The sequence below is a fragment of the Vombatus ursinus genome, unplaced genomic scaffold (genome assembly GCF_900497805.2).
Source record: "Vombatus ursinus unplaced genomic scaffold, bare-nosed wombat genome assembly UNPS02014172.1, whole genome shotgun sequence".
In the NCBI taxonomy this organism is placed as follows: Eukaryota; Metazoa; Chordata; class Mammalia; order Diprotodontia; family Vombatidae; genus Vombatus; species Vombatus ursinus.
The window spans coordinates 175,246-195,340 of record NW_020953950.1 but is presented as its reverse complement, the minus strand read 5'-3'; the positions used below and the strand labels follow the sequence as shown (position 1 = coordinate 195,340).

General features: G+C 43.0%; 1 protein-coding gene across 6 annotated transcripts in view; it reads left to right on the top strand.

Annotated features, from left to right (window-relative positions):
• The first annotated feature begins 1,908 nt into the window (after window positions 1-1,908).
• SPEN (spen family transcriptional repressor) overlaps window positions 1,909-20,095 on the top strand; it is a 78,017-nt gene continuing 59,830 nt past the window's right edge. For all 6 annotated transcript variants that reach the window (XM_027859796.1, XM_027859795.1, XM_027859791.1 and 3 more), the window contains exon 1: window positions 1,909-2,019. In XM_027859796.1, the coding sequence (XP_027715597.1) occupies window positions 1,937-2,019 (83 nt within the window). In that variant the 5' untranslated portion in view covers window positions 1,909-1,936. The remainder of the gene's footprint in view (window positions 2,020-20,095) is intronic.

Here is a 20,095-nt window from a genome sequence, read left to right as displayed (position 1 = left end):
TAGGTCAGTGGATCTAACTTGTGGAGACAGTTTATTAAGCACGGTAGAGAGTGAATGGAGAAATGGATGGAACTGGAATATAGTTTGATGCTTTTATTGCCCCTTAACCATTAAGAAATTATTTTGTGATTAAAACAGACTAAAGTACAAAATGCATTTGAAGCTTGAGACGCTTGTGGAAAAAACGTTGTGTTTGAGGATCATATGACTGTAGAATACAAGTGCTAAGTTTTGTTATGGGAAAATTTCCCTTATCGATGCTGATATTCTCTGAGAATATGAAAAATAAAAATGATTTCAGTCTTCGAGAATTAAATGTACATTCATTAAAATAATACAACCAAGTGTTTGTTTTCCAGGAAACTACCTGGTATTTTCAGTTAACAGCTAGATGTTAGCTCTAAAGGTGTTCTGTCACTACTGGCCCTCTCAGTTCTACGTGAAAATCTTTCTGAGCTAACTTCTCTTCTAGGCCCTTCCATTCCGATTGTTCCTGTAGACTTCTAGTTTCCCACTTAACGGTGGGAGTGACCGCAACTGGCTTAATGGTGTGCAAATTGCTCCCTTAGGACTTTGCCTCTTAGCTGAGCCGAGTCTGGCTCGGGCCTCATGCATTACTCGGAAGAGGGGACCAGCCTTAGGACTATCCAACTTTCCTCTAAGGACGGTTTTTAAAGCATCCTGTTCTTTGAGAGGTCAGATTCGTCTCCCTCCTACCCCTCTTCCCCGAGCTTTGTTATTGGCAAACCCTTGGTACGGCTCGGCATTACCCATTGACCTGGTTTTTACATAAGAAGCTGCCCCAGGTTCTAAGATAGCAGCTACTGGGGTAGTTTGGAGGTGGTTGTGGTGGACAGGGCAGGGGACTGCAGAGGTGGGGGGGCATCAGCAGCACCGCCAGCCGGAATAATCACAGTGGCATTTACAGAGCCCTCTCGGGCTTTGCCAGCGCTTCCGCGCGTTCTCTCCTGCGAGCTGGTGGCTCTTGTCGTCCCCATTTCACAGATGACGAAGCTGGGCCTGAGGGTGGGGGCAGGGACTTCCTTCCCCTCCCAGAAGGGTGCCCCCCTAAAGACTCCTTTCCTTGTCCCGCAGCTGAGCGGGGCAGCGCATGCTTTCAGAGGGCAGCCAAGAGCAGCTCCGCCACCTCCGGGGCTCCCTCCCTCGGGGCCTAGGCTCCGAGGGGAAGGGGAACCTTAGCCGGCTCTCTAGTCGCGCGGCTGCGCAGAGAGGGAGCGGCCAGCTTTGGTCTCCGTCGTCTCTGTCGCCTCCCTCCCTTCGTCCCTCCTCCTCGCGCCTGCGCTCCTGACGAAAAGGCAAGCGGAGCCGAGGCTTCACTGGGCGCGCACCCGCAGCAGAGAGCAGAAGAGCGGGCGGGCGGGCTTGCGCGCGCGTGCGCCGGTGGGAAGCGTCCGGACTCAGGCAGGCGGCGAGCTCCGCCGTCTACGCCGTCGGCGTGGGGCTTCGCCCCTCCTCCCGCTCCCCCTCCCCCTCCCCCTCTCCTGCCCTCCCTCCCGCCCCCCGAAGCCGCCAGTGCGCATGCGCCGCCGCAGCGCGAGGGTCGGGTGCGAGTGTGTGGAGAAGCCAGAGCGGAGCGGGGAGTCCGGAGAGTCAGAACCTGGGGGAGAGGAATGGTGTCTGCACGGGGGGGAGCCGGAGGAGCCGCCGCCGCCGCCGCCGCTGCCGACGCCGCAGCCGCCGCCGCCGACGCCGCAGCTGCCGCCGACGCCGCAGCTCCCGCTCCGGCTCCGGCTCCCGCTCCGGCTCCCGTTCCCGCCTCCCGGGGCTGAGGGTCCCACACGGAGCCGGGGGGGCAGGACGAGGAGGAGGCGGAGGAGGAGGAGGAGGAGGCGGCGGAGGAGGAGGAGGAGGTGGCGGAGGAGGGGGAGGCGGAGGAGCCGCCGCCGCCGGAGCCGCCCCCGGGCCGCTGCCCAGCATGGTCCGGGAAACCAGGCACCTCTGGGTGGGCAACTTACCGGAGAACGTGCGGGAGGAGAAGATCATCGAGCATTTCAAACGGTGAGTGAGCGAGTGAGCGAGCGAGCGAGCGAGCCAGCCCGTCCGCCTGCGCCGGGCCCGCCCGCCCGGGGCCTCCCCCAACTCGGAGCCGGCGCCGGCCGGGGCCCGGCCCGGCCCCGGCCCGGCCCCGAGAGCCGAGCGGGCTGAAGGCGCCCCGCCCCCGGCCCCCCCTGAGCAGGAGCCCCGCCGAGCCCGTTGTTGTCGGCGTTTCCCCCCACGCTGGCCCGGGGCCGGCCCCGACCTGACCCCCAAGATCTGCAGCTCCACCGGGCCAGGCCTCTTGGGTAAGGGAAGAGCGGGGAGTCTGGCCCGGCAGCCCCAGGCACTCACCTGCTGGCCTGGGGAAACAGAGCCTTGCCCCTCTAACTACCAGGGCTTACCTAGTCAGGGGGTGCCCAGTCCCTCGGGGATGGGAACTGCTCCTCCTTCCATCCCCTCCCTCCCCACCCCCTAGTCCCAACAATCCTCATGGACTCCAGGATGGGAAACTCTGGAGTCGCATAGCAACTCCTGCTGCTGCTGCTGCTGCTTCTCCTGCTGCTGCTTCTCCTGCTCGTGCTCCAGCCTGGACCCGTGGACTCGGTGGAAATTATCTTTGCTGTTCAAAAAGGGCTTTTGTGCGAAAGGAAAACAATACAGAAAGGAAGATTTTGGTAGGGTGTGCAGAGAAATCTTGGAACTGGTAATCTGATAATGGAAGAAGCTGCTAGACGGTTGGGAACCTTTTACATGGAAGATATTAAATGGAAATGGAAAACCTGGATTTTTATCGTGGGGAGCTCGATGCCTGGAAATAAGTTGGTGCTTCCTTCCCTTTCCCAATTTTCTACCTTCTCCAGTCTTTCGAATAAGGAAGGAGATTGATGGGAACCAAATGGTTGCCATGTAGATATCATTTAATTTTTTTTGAAGAAGTCAACCTCAAATAGGATCTGTTAGTCCACAAGAAAGCTCTGGGATCTCTAATACTGCAGGCTGTGCTGGTATCGTCAATTGCATATTTATACTTAAAAACGTGGTGTTTGTAGTCATCATAGGCACCTTACATGGTTAAGAAATGCATGGCTCTGAGGGATGTAATCAGCTCTCCGAAGAGTTTTATTTGTTAAGTACATAACGTTTGCTTTTAATGCATGTTTAATTTGTTGGGTAGCATTTTAACATCTCTTTCTTTGTGAGAGAGCCGTGGATTGTAACTGATAGGCGATCGAGGGCTCAGTATAAGATTCATGATTTGCATTGCCAAGCTATTTCAGTAAGGAACAATGTAGAAAACATTTTCATATTGTCTGGAAGTAATCTTGCTAGTCCAGGTTTCCAAGACCATCCATTCACTTCCCCCTCCTTTTTCTTTTGGAGTTTAGTTCTCTCTCAATCCCTTCTGCCACTATTTAGGTTTAGTGAGTGTAGGAAAATTGTGGAGCGTCCTTATTAGTGAGTCACCATGGGAAAAATAGAGTCGGTTGCTCACACATGAGCAGCTTGGATCAGGAAATGGAAGCAGCCTCGGCCGAGCTGCTGTATGTCTTTCTTGTAAATGGAGGATCATTGATTATTACTGGTTAGTGGCTGCTTCGGAGATGTGCGATCTTGGCCCGGGAGCGCGCTCTGGCGCGCCCCCGCGTGTGAAAAGGGCTTGTGCCCAGAGAAGCCATTCATGAGCACCTCGGGCGGGCGGGGCGGGGGCCCCTCCTCGGTGACTTTCACCTTACTCTTGACTACTAGGGGGAGCCGTGGGGGGGGCAGCCTCGACCTGGGAGGAGACTTAGCTCCTGAAGGGGGGCTGAGGAGCGCAGCGCCCTCCTCCCCTCGTCCCGACAGTTGGGCCCGGGGTTGGCTCTTGGGGTCGGGCCCGGGGCCCAGTGTTGGCCCGGCCCGGCCCCCCTCGTGGTCCTCTCCCCGACGTCCAGGGTCGGGAAATGCCCGTGGCCGGCACGTGCCCTGCTGCCTCGGCGGGGCCGGCGTGTGGGGCCTGCCGGCCGGCCCGCTGCTTAGGCCGGGCGGCCGCGGCGTCCAGACCGGGCTTGGAGCCGGAGCGGCGGGGCCGGCCCGGAGCTGGTGGCTCTGAATGGCTCTAAAATGGCGGCTGGCCCCAGTTTACGTGGGAAACGGCGGAGCTGCCGCGCCGCGGGGGGGAGGGGAGGTGGGGGAGGGGTGGGAAGCCGGCCGCCCGCCCTGCCCTCCCCTCCCCCAGCCCAGGGAAGGCTGCCCCTGCGCGATTGCGGACCCGCAGGAAAGGCCGAGCTGGGCCTCCTCCTCTGGGCTCCTGCAGCCCAGACACGCGGGACGACTTGGGGGATATCAATGAGCACTTGGGCCTTTTCCCTGGCGCGCTCTAGTGGCTCGTGGGCACTCCTCGCAGAGGACCCACGAGTGGGGGCAGGCTCCGAGCCTCGGGGCCGGGGGGCTGCTGCCTTTGTTTCCCTTTACAGCTTTCTGTTTGGACGGGGCGAGGCTTCCCTTTTCTGGATTTGTTTGCAGTTCCTAAGATAGAACCAAAACCCTTAGAAAGGGGCACGAGCCGAGAGAAGCCTGTGGCCTCGAGTGCGTCCAGTCGGATCCAGTGGACTGCCTGGGTGTCCGATGGCCCTTGTAGGCCAGGGCCTGTAAATGTCCGCTGATTTTATTAAATTGGGAACGTGTCTGAGGGAGCTCTTGTGGGCCCGGGCTTCCTGGTAGGTGCTGTGTTTGCACAATAGAGCTCGTCTCTTCCTTTGTGGGGGAAGGGGCCCCGGAGACAGTCCTTGCTTTGCAGTCTCGTGGGGCTGTGGGAGGAACCAGAAAGGTGGGGAGTACCCTGCACACATGAAAAGCAGCTTCCCGAGTTTGTGCGGTGACAAAAGCTTTCTTTTTCTTTTTTTTTTTTAAAGAGCTTTCTGTCCCTTAAAATTGCTTTCCTATTTTGCTGATTTCCTCTAGCAAATCAAGTAAGGTTCCCACCCATCCCCCAGTCTGAAGATACCGTAGAGAATATGCAAAGAGGTTGAGCCAGCAGAATTACTAAATTCCTCTTACTCAGACTGGAATGATTTTCTAAAGATATCCTTCCAGCCAAAGAATAAATGATAGCAAGCTATGTTTGGGGACTCTGAAATGTCACAATGATTTTCCCCCCCATAGTTAAAAAGCAGTCAGTTAAAAATTGTTTTTATTAAACATTTCTTCTCTCCCTTATAGATATTAGAGAGTAGATTCCTTATCTATATTTTATATCGATTAAAAGTATTTCCCACCTTTATTTGTAGTAAGCCGAATAATTTCTACTTGTACTTTTAACTTTTGACTGAAAAATCTTCTTTCTGAAATCGAATATACAGAAACACTCTACCTGAGAACCAATTTTACCTTGCCACACTTTTAAAGGTGGGGTGGTGGTTGGGGTGGGGGGGTGGAAAGAGGTTATTGTTTATAAATGGAGCTTGTCCTAGAACTGTCTAGAAGAATACGTTTTTTTTAAAATTAGCACATAATTGTTTAAGACGTGTTGGTACTTTTTCTGTGGATGATGCTTCCCTCAAATTGGGAGGAAAACATTGGGCTTAGCGCCAAGGAGAATGACTAGTGTTTGATTTGAGTACGAGGCATCTTCCACCCCCACCATCCAAATTTATACTGTGGGCTCTTTCTGTTCCTCTTTTTTTGCACTTTTTTTTTGTTTGTTTGTTTGATTTTGAAGAGATTTCAGGCATTTGTTGGGAAGTTTTTAATATTATGGACCTTGTTTATCCTTTTGGGGAAATTACTAGAATGTGGTCATAATGTGGTTGGTGCTTTTTCAAAAAGAAAATGTAAATAACTGAAGGATTAGATTTTGAAATTTCCATCTTCCTACTGATTTTTGGTCTTTCAGGAAAATTGATACAGGCAAGTGGAGCACATGTTCTTACAGGCCTTATTATATTTCACTTTTGGCTCTCTGGTGCTTAAGATTTGAACAACAGTATTTAGTTATTAATGTTGCAATCTGGGAATACCTTAAACGTTTGTGCTATTCCTCATTAAAATGAGGACCCAGAATTGCAGTCTGGGATGGTTTGAAATAAATATCCAGCACCATTGAAACAGATGCAAGGAAGCCTGAGGAAGGAGACTAAATATAGCAACATTTAGCCCAGTAGAAGTGCCAACCCTTCCATACTTTTTCTTCCCTCATGATTCTTTTCCTCTGGTTGTCCAAGAATCTGCTTTTGTTGTCTTTCAGCTCATCACATTTTGAATAAAAATACGTACTGGTAGAAACCAGTTAGAACGTTTAATCATTGTTATTAGAAACCATGTTACTTTTGTATGATAGCTAGCTGGCTTTCAGTGCGTGGGAAATAGGCTTGGGGGAGGGGAGAGATGTTCTCAGAACAAACGAGTTTTTTTTTAAGACTCCAGTATACTGATTTTTTTTTTCCCCTTCCTACTTATTTCCACCAGTTTGAAAATGTCAGTATCTGCAAAGACAATCTAATGAATGTGACTGTCTTATAGTCTAGCTTTTAGATACTCTCCTCAAATTTTGGATTTAGCTGTTTCATTTTTAAAAGCATGATGGAATCTGAATCAGCAGGTTTAAGGTTTATTTAATGATAATATTTTTAGGAATGGCTGAATTATTTATGGTCCAATTGAAGATTTCTAGAAAAGGCCAAATTGGGGAACAGTGTTTTGGAGAGTGCCTATGTTGTTGAAGCATTGAGACCCCAAACCTGTTTGGCTTTTTCCTGGAGAAGTAAACAATTGTAATAGAAAGAACACTGGACTTTTATTATGTGCATACTACATGCATGCAGGTACTATGCTGAGCACTGAGACCTGGTGGAGTCATATTATCTGCCACTAAGTATAACTCTTTGCTCATCTATAAATTAGATGTGATATTGATACATCATGTCATGTGAATGTTTTGAGGAAGATGGTATATGAATGGGCTTCCAATGATCATTTGTAAAGTATTTCAATTAGGAATTAGGCACCATGCTGAAGAATGGAATGCTTAACAAAGAGTAATAACCTTGAAGTGCTTGATAATTTTTCATTTCATGCTCAGGTATTCAAGTAGATCATTTGGTAATATAGACAAATGAAACTGAGATTTTCTCGTCATGCCGTGCAGTATTTGGTGTAATACAGTTCTATGATTTTGATATTTACTCAATATTTTCATTAATCAAAAATGCTTATTAAACATTTACTTTGTGCCAGACACTGTGCTAAGCACTGGGGATAGGAAGAAGGGCATAAACAGTTCTTGTCCTAGAGGGATGCGTGTTTAAATGAGGAGACAAAATGTCAATTACTAGGTTGAGAGATGACTGATTTTTTCCTATATTATTATTACATTTCTGTATTATGTTATTGATTTTTTTTTTGTATTAACAAAATTTTAACACTAGAAGTCAAGTTCTGGGTTTGAATCTCAGTTTTTGCTGAGATTGTTGTTTACTACTGACCTTGGGCCAGTCATTTAGGCTTCAGTTTCTTCAGGCCTCAGTTTTCCTCATTTGTAAAGTATGGGGAAGAATGGATTCTAGCTCATCTCTAAGGTCCTTCCAGCTTTAAATCCTGTGACCATTTTCATAGGATCTGAGGTGTATTGCTGTTAGGAACCTCAGAGATCAGCTCTCCCAGCCCTCCTGGTTTACAGGCAGACTCTGAAGGCCCAGGGACATTAAGTGACTTATTCAAAGTCTCATAGGAGGCATGTTGCAGGGCTGGGTTTTGAACTACAAATTCAGCAATCTGCCCCTTTGGTCTCCCACTTTTTGTTTATGTGATTGCCTTTATTTCAACTACAAGGCAGGTACATAGGCTATTTGTTCTAAAGTCTTAAGTAATACATACTAAAAGCCATGTATTATAAATCTCTTTCATTTAAAATCTAAGGACCCCCAGGAACAAAAGGTTTGATTTTTACAAAGATTGAGGAGAGATTGTCAACAGCTACATAATCGGCTAATTTTATCACTGGCATACCTAGGGTTGGACTACCTGAAAAAAATCTCAAGGTATGCATGTAATTAGGATTTTTGGCTAATGGTTTACTGTGTTCTGTGAAAGCCAGAGAAGAACCAGGCAATGTTAATTATTGAAGCTGTCTCATTTTGGCCCTTGCCTTGAAAGGGCTGTTGCCTAGAGTCTACTTGGGAGATACACCAAGTTGTGGAAATAGGGAGAGCAGATGTCTCCATTTTAGAGATGAGGAAACTCAAGTTCAGAGGGTTCCTTGACTTGCAAAAGTTGTGACTAGGAACTCCAGAGCAGAATTTCAGCAGTGTGGAGTGATTGGTTGGGCCATGTCTCTGCACCATTTTCTACGATTTGTTCTAGAACAGGATTGCTCATCACGTTTGTTACTGCTTTCCCAAGGTTGAGTTTTGGTGGATTTCTATTCATAATCTTGGTATTCCTTGGATTCTTAGCTTTTGAGGTTGTTGCTTCCAAATAATTACAGTAGCTGCCGGTAATGTAACACATTCATGTTTACAAATTGCTACCTATCTGTGTTGTGAGGAGAGCAGGGGTGATTATTACCAGGCAGACAGGTCAAAGGCTGGGATGTGGCCCCAAGGTCAGTGTTAGGACTTAATGAACCCTGGCCTTCCTACTCAGCTCAGTATTCTTTCCACAATTCTACAGCATGCTATTAAGTCTAAAATACACCCATATTGAATTAGAATTGACTTCCATTATGTAGGTAAATACTGCTTGAATCATAGAACCTCAATTCAGAGAGTTCCTCAAGTGCACACAGTGACACCCTTTATAACATTTCTCTTCACGTATGATTTTTAAGGCAAAAGTTAGAGCAGCATGTACTTAACTCTGTGTTTTCCACATACACCCCCTTTTTCCACTTGATGTTACAGTGTTTTTCCCTAAGTCTTTCAGATATTGTTCCATTGTTGGCCCACAAGGCAGCTCAGTGGCAGTGGTACGGTGGATAGAGCCAAATCCCTGAAGATCTGAGTTCAAATCCTGCCTCAAACATCAGCTAATAAGTGACCCTGAGCAAGTTGCTCTTTCTTTCTGCCTTAGTTTCCTTGGCTGTAAGATGGGGATCATAACAGCACCTATCTCTCAGGACTTTTGTGAGGATTAAATGAGATAACTGTAAAGATCTTAGTACCTTTACAAGCCTAGAACATGGTATGTACTTAATAAATCCTCCCTCCTTCCCTTCCTTCCTTTTTTCTGAAAGATAGACACCCAGAAGAGAATTTGGGCTTCACATTTTTGGACCACACATGATGTGATAGCAAAGACATAATTTTTGGGGCCATTGAGTCATTTTGTAACGTTGGAATTATACTTCTTTTGAATCTAATGAGCCTTTCAAAAAGGTTTCTTGAAATGCGGCGTTATGTTGGAGTGCTTATATGCTGAATGATTGGGGTGCTTTAAAGTTAAACAGTGGGGAGGCATCTCATGTACACTTTTTCCTGAATGGACACGAATGTTCATTTCACATAAATGTTTACTGTTGGAATAGATTTTTAATAAGGAACAAATTTCAGTGGACTTGAAAGAGACCTCTTTGGAATGATACTCTTCTCCGTGAGTACAACAGCAAGAGGATAAGGAGTGACTGAGTCCTGTGAAACATGACATTTTCTAGACCTAGTCAGATGCGTATAAATAAGGAGAAATAAAGCTGGACAGAGAATCTCAGTTGTGTTGCCATTAAGCCAAATGCATGTTGTGGAATGTATAATAATTAATGGCATTAGTTGTGTGTTTTTTTTTTTTTCAGTGATATTCCAAAGGTAAAGACTATGATTTGAGAAAAAGAGTACTGAACAAGGAGGTAAGAGACCTGGGCTCTCGTGACATGATTGATCACTGTTCGAGGCATGGCATCAGGAACATTTGAGTTCAAATATTGCCATAGACATTTACTAACTGTATGACTTTGGAGAAGTCATTCAACCTCTTGACCTCGATTTCCTCATCTGTAAAAAGAGGGGGCTGGACTTGATGGCCTCTGTCCCTTTCTGCTCCACACGTGTAGGGTTGTACCATCTATGATACTGCTACTCTGTTTCTGGGCATTTTCCCTCTTTCTGCCATGGCAGTTGGCTCTCCAAGGTTGCTTTAGCTTGTACCTCAGCTGTAAAAGGAAGCTTGCCACAGCTCATAGTACTCTGGGGCTACTCCAGGGAGTGGGAGGGCTGGCAGAGCCTGGATTGGCCAAGTCTCGGAACTGTGTTGATTTGGCCATGACCTTCTCGGACTTTCAGCTGGTTTTTTCTGCATGTCTTTTCTGATCTCCTCCCAAAATCATTCCATTAAAGTTCTGTATGCATTGCTGAGAAAATAGACTGTGCAGGTATAGTGAATTGAACTTGTGTTCGCAGATTTTTTTTCTTAACCAGGAAAAAAATAGCTGATTACTAACAAGGTATGATTGAAGCAGGAAATAAGGGAATAAACATTTATATAGCACCTACTACTTACCAGGCACTGTACTAAGAGCTTTACAGATATTATCTTATTTAATCCTCACAACAATTTGGGAGGCATATGCTATTATTATTCCCATTTTACAGATGAGAAATCTGAGGCAAAGAAAAGATAAGTGATTTGCCCGAAGTCACAGCTAGTAAGGATCTGAGTCAGGATTTGAACTTGGGTCTTCTTGACTTCAGGCCTCGTGCTCTATCCACTGTGCTACGCAGTGGCTTCTGAGAATGTAAATGGCCCAAAACATTGACTTTGCAATTATTAGCATTACCTACACACCCTGGAAATACAAATACACCTATGTTACTGTATTTGTTTCGTTCTGACGGCAGGAATTTCTATTTCTTTTCTTCCTTTGTGGTAGATAAAAATAGAAGATTCATTCAATTTTGGTCAGAACCATATGTTCACATTTACCTTTTGGATCTGGTTTTTATTATAAGAGTCCCTGAACAACTTTCTGATTTACTAGAAAACACTGTTTACTGAGAGTTCTTCATAGTCCTTTTGGGCTTGATCCACTTGGTAAAAGTTAAATTTATCTTATTAAGAGCTTTTCATTTAGTCTAACTAATGACATTGAATGTTCCCCAAAGTAACTTTTCATAACAATTCCAGAGATTTCTGGCAGTAAATCAGAAAATGTTTGTTTTTTTTTTTTTTCCTAAGAGCCACATCTACGTATGTTTTATTTGCAGACATGTATGAGCTCACCTTTGATGTATTGGACTATGTGACATAATTGGATTGGTTGAATTAAAGTTATTAAAATGACAAAAGACCCTTTTTCTAAAAGATTTCTGAGTAGGATCAGTAAATTATTTTTCAAAACAAATCACATATTTACTACTTTTTCTGTTACCACCTTCTAAAAAACTGACCTCAAGGCTTCTCAACAAAGATGGATAGCTACAACCAGAACATTTATGAAAATGAGCAAAATTGTGCCCAAAATGTGGCATCATTGTCTAAAGTAGATTCTTGGTTTTGAGGGTAGGTGGCTTGTTCTCACCTGGGGAAGTTGCTGTGATGTTCCCTTTCTGTGGCCCCACAGCCAACAATGGGTGGTAGTTTGTTAGGCCTAATGGAGAATGACTCAGCCAGTTAGATTGATGTTCAAGAGAGTAACACTGAAATCAGGAGGTATGGAGAAGAATTGGATTAAATAGTCAATACCAGAAAACGAATTTGAAGGTTCAGCTTGAATCTCCATGCGGCAGGTTTCAGGCTTCCTTAGGGGGAAGCATGTGATCATGAGGATGGAAACCAGACCTTGTGAAACCTGTTGATGCTTTGAACTGGAAAGAGCTTTGTGTCCTACTGTGGTAAATGGTTACTGAGAACTGGACAAAGGTTGGATTTTATTTAGCATCTTTGTAAACTGGACTTGAGCAAATCTCCTTCATTGCCATGTTTACAGAATAGTGTTGGTGATTTGCTGAAGTGATTCGCTTTCTGTTGACTAATCCTTTGAAATGTTTTTCTGTCATGGATGTGGGTGATTTTTGGTGGCGCGCGCGCGCGCGTGTGTGTGTGTGTGTGTGTGTTTATCAGCATGCCCCAGCGTTGGAATATATCTTAACAGATCATCCTTCCTGTTCAAGCTTTCTTTTTACAAATGAGAAAGCTAGGCCACAGAGGGAAATTGAATTACCCAAGGTCATACAAAGTAGTAAATAATAGACCTAAAGTTTTATGCCAGGTCCTTAGACTCCAATCTATGTTCTTCCTACTCTTCTGGGCTCCTTTCAGGCCTCAAATAAGATGTGTTTTGTTGTTTGCAAAACACTTTACATTATGTAAATCTGTTATCATGATGATTTTTATGTAGAACTATGCCCCATTGTTTCTAAAAAGAACAGCTGTACTGGGGCAAGGGTACACACCTTATATTTGTATGGTGTTTTCCACTTTACCAAACACTTTTTAAAATATATCATTTGGACTCTAATAACTCAGTGAATCTCGAAAATTACGAGACTGAGGCTGAGAGGTCAGGTGACTTATCCAAAGTCACATGGCTCAGCAGGAACTGGAATATTTTAACAAAAGGTCTAACTGAGGCTAGTACTTTTTGGTATATCATCTGTCTTATGAAAGCTCATTCAGTAGAGGCCATCCATTTGGCTTTGTGAAGAAACATTTGTCAGAAAAAGCCTTTGTAAAGGAAGTTAAAGTATTTAAGTGATATAATGAAGCATTTTTTAAAAATTCATGAAGTGGAAGAACCAAAGTTATTTTGAGGATTGAATTTTTGGTATTTTTTAGGGTGTCTTTAAAGGGTTGGCAAAATAAAAATATTTTCAAATATTTGATCTCAGTAATAATGATTATTTAGTATGTGGCATAGTGCTTTTTGCATGTAGCAGCAGGTATTTACTGAATTGAATCACCATGTAAGTGAGGTTAGTGTGGTTCAGTGGAAAGTGCGTCATCAGATGAGGCCTGGGTTTGAATCTCACCTCTGACCTTAGTAATTGTTTGTACATCATGGGCAAGTCAAGTGACCTTTTTCAGCTTCAGAGTCTTAATCTGTAACATGAGGCTGGTAGGCCCCAACCTGAAGGGTTGTCCAGAGGATCGAGTTAAATATGTAATGTAAAGAACATTTTAAATCTTTTTGTACGATGGTGGCCTTGAGGCCATTTATCTTGTTCAGCCTATAGCTGAGCAAGGATCCCATCCCCAGTATCTGGATGGGTGGTCATTGAGCTTTTTCTTGAAGATCTGTTAAAGGAAGCTATGTCATCTCCGCTTGAGGGCCTCTGGGTCCTCTTTGTGAGAGCCTGCCCTCATTGTTGGGAAGTTTTTTCTTACATTTAATTTAAGTTTGCTTGTCACTTTGTAGTGTTATTATTTAACTTTCTTCTAATGGACTTTGGAGAATTATTCTGACTCTTGTGCTATTTATAGTAAGAATTTCTGTTAATTTAAAGGATAAAAATTTTTTAAAAATTGAGTGGTTGTATTTGGGCATTTGTATTTCGCCCGTAGAAAATGCATCATACAGCATGACATATCTCAAACAACCCTTCAACCTCAGAAACATAACAGGTTTGGGTTGTATTGAAGAGAAAGATCAGCCAGGTCTAGATGTGTGTTTGAATATACTTTTGGCTCTTCCTAGCTTTTATTCCTTTAGCTCTTTCCTAGGATCATACATTTGTAAGTTATCATTAGTACAGTTAACCCTTACTACAAAGTAACTGTAGGGTGGAAGCTGACCAGCAAACTCAAGACATTTCAGCATTGAATTGGCTGCAAGGACTGACACAGTTAGAATCTTGTGCCTGTAGTTTAGAAACCTTCCTTTCAAAGGACAAGATCACACTTGAAAACATATTACCTTTTGTATTGGAAGTTGATTATAAGTTTCTTGCCTTCTCTTTTTTTTTTCCTTCAGGTTGAGTTTTTTTTTAATTAATTTATTTTGATTTATCAACAATCACTTCCATATGCTTTTGAGTTTAAAATTTTTCTCCTCCTTCCTCCCCACCACCCTCCCCAAGATGGCGCACAATCTGGTATAGGCTATACATACACCTTCCTATTAAACATATTTTCACATTAGTGATGTTGTAAGTAAGAATTGGAATCAATAGGAGGAACCATCAGAAAGAGGAAACAAAACTTAACAGAAAAAAAAATAGCAAGTAGTATGCTTCGATCTGCATTCAAACTCCATAGTTCTTTCTTTGTCCTTTTTTTTTTTTTTTTTTTTGGCTGGGCAGTGGGTCACACAGCTAGTAAGTGTTATGTGTCCGAGGCCGAATTTGAGCTTGGGTCCTCCTGAATCAGTGCACTATCCACTGCGACACCTAGCTGCCCCATAGTTCTTTCTTTGGATGTGGATAGCGTTTTCCATCACAATGCCTTTGGAAATGTCTTAGATCCTTGTATTGCTGGGAAGGTTAAGGGTATCAATATTAGTCATCACACAACATTTGCCTTCTCTTAAAGACTTTAATTATTGCATTTATAATTTTTTTCTTTCTAAAAATTTATAGTCCACCCTGACCAGTTGCTTGAGTTCTTAATTAGCTCTACCCATTTAAATTGTGAACCTCAGAATCATTAGCATATTTGTTCTGTAATTGTGATACAGTTTAAGTGGTCCCTGAACAGGAATACCTACTACATCACCACAATGTCTACGTGAATTGGCTTATATATCAGTGTTATTTCCTTTCTTTTCTAGAAGTTTAATTTACCAAATTCTATGGCATAGTTATCATCCTTCAACCTTAAAAAGATTTGTGATTTATTCTTCTTGGAATTTTCACTTCGCTATGCCTATTCTTATTATCTGTGCCTATGCTATTACCACTGTTAACTAATCTTAGGACTTATACAATTTTGCTTGACATTGCAAAGTTTTACTTAGTTTTAGTTAGCACTTTCTTCATGTGGCTTAAATTTTTATTCGGTTGATGATGGAATTAGACTGAGTTGAATCCAAATGTTGAAGATTCCTTAAATTAAAATTATTTTGGTTAATTCTGTTCGTTACGCTTAGGTCATTTTGGATATTTTAAAAGATTTCAGGATGCCATACTTTTTTATAACATGAAAGAAATATTAGTAAATGAGAGGAGTATCTGGCTTCCCCCCCTTTTTTTTGTTAATTAAAGATAGCAGTTTTTGTCCTGAAGCTATGGTAAAATGACCATTTTAGGCAGCTGTGGTTTAATTGATTATATGGATTCAAACTCTCTACAGAGCTTCAGGGTTACCAAAATTGGAAACTTAAATTGATATTAGAAAATAGCCATTCTTGAAACTGAATGGAACTCAGTCTACAGGCAGATGGAATGGGTTGCAGGTGTAGTATAAGATGGAGAATTGGGCTTAGAATTAAGATCTGGATTTAGATTATGCCTTTGACACATACTGGTTGTGGTCCAGGCAAGTCACTTGATTTCTTAATACCTTATACAACTTTTCACTAACTATTAAATTGTAGAGAAGGTACAGATTAGCATTGGTAGAGAGAGTTTCCACTCGTGGAAATTCCTGATATCAGTGAAATGATAAATCCAGTCTCTATCCATATCATCAATTTGTAATAGCTCTCATAAAGAATTTTTGATTATGTGACAAATATTGCCCTGTCTTTTCAAGTACAATGGAACAAGAGAATGTGGCTCATGTAGTCATCATAATAGATTGGAATTTGTGAACTCACTGGGCCCCGAAGGAATCTTTTCTTTTTGTTATGTGGAAAAAATTAATTGGCCCTGCTATACTGATAGCCCAACCAAGCTTATATTGTATTGCTTCCTATGTCTTTTTTATGTTGTAACATGTAAACTGCTCTTAGCTTTCTATCCTACACACAACATTCACATGTAGATTTAGCATTTTCTTTTTAAAAGGGTCCAGCTTTGATGTATTAGGAACCTTGGGGAATTATACAAAGCCATTATTAGTTTGATGTACCAGAGAGTTACCCAAAAAGTGCTAGTTTGGGATTTGGTTGGTTTCTGGCTGCACTAGAAGTCTTACTTTACAGGGACATCAACCTCTGAATATGGAGTTCCTCATCACTGGAAGTATTGAAGCAGAGATTGACTGGATGACCCTGTATTAGGTAGGTTGTAAAGTGGGGCATGCCTACTCTGTGCCAGGCACTGTGCTAAGTGCTTCACAAATATTATTTCCTTTGAAAGCATTTATCCATTGAATTCATAGTTGGACTGGATGAATTGAAAGGTTTCTCGTCTGCAACAGATGGTGGCAAGACAATAAGTCTGCCAGAGCTACCTAAATCAGGTACCATTTCACCCTGTAGAGCTCTTGTGGACCGAGAGAATTGGAAAGTTGGACACCTGGAAAGATGTATGCAAGCTACGTGCACCTTATAGAGTTGTCACTTAAAGTTTTGAGCTAAGGGGAACATTGTGAAAATTCCATTTTCCTCTGGGTGTAGCTCTGAAGACTTATTTCCCAGTATGACTAAGAAAGGGGATTGTTCATTGGTAGGAGGGGTTATGGGAAAAAGAAGTATGTGGTAATTCTTTGCTCTGATTTAGAGTCAGTTGCAAAAGCCTTTGCTGGAGTTAATCATTGTATTTATATTGCTAATCTACCTAGTAAAGACCAACAGTTGGTCCTTTTGGGAAATAGTTGAAAAATGATTAATTTTATTTACTCTAGCAAATTGGTGTCCCAATTCCTTAGTTTTGTACAATTGATGTTCCATTGGAAATCACAAAGTCAGTTGCTTTTGGTTCTTAATGAAAGGTGACTATTAAAACTAGAAAAGGGCAGAAAAATTGAGTACCACCCATTCAGGTGAGAAGTGTAGATGAGGCCTTGAAAGTTGTCACTTCCAAGGTCATATTGCTAGTTAGTTCTGTCAAGAGTTCTTTGACTTTGTCTCCTGTCTGTACCCTTTGAACTGTTTGACTGCTCTCAAACAAATTATTAAGGTGTGAGCAAGGACACTGAAATCTTACTTTCTTGAGACTTGTTAAGGAGAATGAAAACTTATCATAGTAAACGAAACATTTTGGAAATTTGGAGGATTGTCTTGATTGGTTTCTGTATCCTCAGGAAAACAATGCAGTGTGGAATACTAAGGACTATGGTTTTGATGACGTGGTTTAGGTTCCATCCAAATAAAATTGATTTGTGTTTCTGCATTTTGAAATGTGCTCTTTGAGGTAATGGAGGACTGAGGCTGTTTCTTTGGGGGCAATCTGCAATAAAAATAATTTCCTTTAAAAAGAAACTTTAAAAATTAATTTCTAGTGAATGATGTTTTGTTTTTTTGAAATCTGTAGTCAAGCATTTATTTTATTAAGGTGATAATCTAAATTTTTTTCTGGCTAATTTTGCTACTTATGAGAGAATATTAGGTGTTTGAAATGTGTATTCTTTAAGCAATACAAAAGAAGAGCATTTTGTCCAGATATAAACTGGAAGGTTAGTTATTAGTGGAGTCTTTGACAATATGAAGGTTAAACCATCATTTTTCTTCTGGGAGTTTTGTGGTGGCTTAATATGCTAAATTAGTCATTTACAACCCATTAGAAGTGCTCTTGGCCAAAATCACAGGTGGCTGTGTTGTTTTCTTTCCATCCTATCCAGAAAGGGTACCATGACAGACTCTTGGTAGGGTTTGTGCTCTACCTCTATTTTCCAGTAGGGGCAATGGATTCAGCATGGCACAAGGTTTCAATTCAACATCAGGGCATATAAAGATCAGGATAAGGAATTGGAGATACTGAACCTAGAGAGATGAAGCCTCAGATGGGACACGATTGAGTGACTATCCAAGATTTGAAAAGCTGGCACAGGGAAGAATGATTAGGCTTGTTTGTTTGGCCTCAGAAGGCAGAACTAGGAACATACAGAGAAAGTTGGAAAGAGGTAGGTGGATTTAGAGTAAGATAATGTTCCCCAAAGTAAGATGAGGCTGTCTTGGGAGATTGTGTGCTCCCTGAGGATATTAAAGGTCTTGAGTCCAAGGATGAATGGCCACTTGTTAGCTCTGCAGAGATTCTTGGTCAGGCCTGGTTAGGGAATCAAATCTCCAGACTGAGACTGCCAACTTCCACAACTCAGATTCTGTCATTCGTACTAGTTCATGTGTTTAGCAGTTAGTTGAAGGGCTGCTTCAGGCCTGCACGACCTGTGGTTCCACAAAGGATTTCCTCTACATACAAAGGATGTTTTCTTCTACATTTTTCTGAAGGCTGCCTGAAATCCTTTGGAATGCCTCAAGTGGCCCAGGTTGTGCAGGCCTCATCTACTTGATCAAATGTAGGAAGCACTGAGAGGGTTACACCAGTCTGAACTTTTCCCTCTGATGGCCAGCTTACTTGAAGGTGGTTGGCTAATGTCGGGCTTCGTCTAGTCTGAGAACACAGCCAAGGTTGTAACCTTGCCTTTATTTGGCGCTCTATGCTATCAAATTAATAGAATAATGGAGAGCTAGCATTTCTGTGGCAGTTTACAAATATTCTCTTATTTTGCCCTCAGAACAACCCTTGGAGGGAAGTGATGCTGTTATTCCCATTTTACAATTGAGGAAACTGAGGTTGAGGGAGGTTTAAGTGATTTGTTTAGGGTCACAGAGCTAATGAGTGTCTGAGGCTGGATTTGAACTTGGGTCTTCCTGACTCCAGGAGGAGGGGGAATATCTATAGTACTTTCATATTCCTTATTCCCAGTATTTATCTACTTTAGGAGTTCTTAATCTGAGATGGGTGTGTGTGTGTGTGTGTGTGTGTGTGTGTGTGTGTGTGAGAAGGTGGGGATGTCAGTGAACTTCAATGGGAAAAAAATTACATCTTTATTTTCACTAAGCTGTAACTGAAACTAAGTGTTTGCTTCAATTATGAATTGTAGGCAACAAAGTACAGTAATACTAGGCCTCACCAGACTACTAGAGGAGTCCATGACACTCACAAAGGTCAGGAAAAAAGGTCTCTTTTCCTACAAGGATCTTGGATTTCAGGGCTGGAAGTACACTGGCCATTGACTTAGACATCAGAGCCTCTGATTTAGTAGATGGCTGGGGTGAGTTGCTGTGTCCAAAAAAAAAGAAAAAAAATGGATACTCTTTCCAGGCTGGTGATGAGCCTTTTCCCAAACCTGTAGCTGGACTGATACTCAGGGGGGGGCAGTACCTTCCAAGCCATGTTTAGGCTTTCACATTCTTGTTCCCCAAGGGCAGCTAGGTGGTGCAATGGATAGATTGCAGGGCCTGGAGTCAGGAAGACTCATCTTCATGAGTTTAAGTCTGGCCTTGACACTAGCTGCGTAATCCTGGGCAAGTCACTTCACCTTGTTTGCCTCAGTGTCTTCATCTGTAAAATGAGCTGGAGAAGGAAATGGTAAACACTGCAGTATCTTAGCCAAGAAAACCCCAAGTGGGGTCATGAAGAGTTGGACATACCTGAAAAATCACTGAACAACAATTCTTGTTCTCCTGGTATAGTTGGGGAAAGCTGAGCATCATTTCTACCCTAGGGCTGAGCCTCCAAGGAGGACCTAGGTCAAGGTATGAATGAAATCTTTTTTTCTTTTCTTTTCTTTTCTTTTTTATTTTTTGGCTAGGCAGTGGGGTTAAGTGACTTGCCCACGGTCACACAGCTAGTCAGTGTCAAGTGTCAGAGGTCAGATTTGAACTCAGGTCCTCCTGATTCCAGGGCCGGTGTTCTGTCCACTGCGCCATCTAGCTGCCTCTGAATGAAATCTAAGGGAAAAAAAACCAGCATCATTACTATAAAATTAAGTGTCTGTGGAATTCACATTTGATAATACTCTACCAAGTGTCTTATCTAGCATAGATATTTAATAGTCTATTTAACTGTTTTCAGCTTTCTGGGGTGGGTAGTTTGTGGACAGGATCGTCAGGAGTTACGACTAATTTATCATGTCTTCCCACATGCTATGCATTAGCAAATATTCTTTTCCCTTTTTTAAACTTTCTTTATTACGTATTACTTTTTTAATTGCATAGGATTTAAGCTGCTTTTTATTAACTTTTGCTTTGTGTTTGGTGCCTGTGTCTTGTGGCTCTTAGTGTTTGTAGGCTTTTCTTTCATGTTGATCCTTTGGATTGTCATTTGTTCCCTACCTTTCTTTTTTTCCCCAGAAGTATTTTCATTCTTAGATC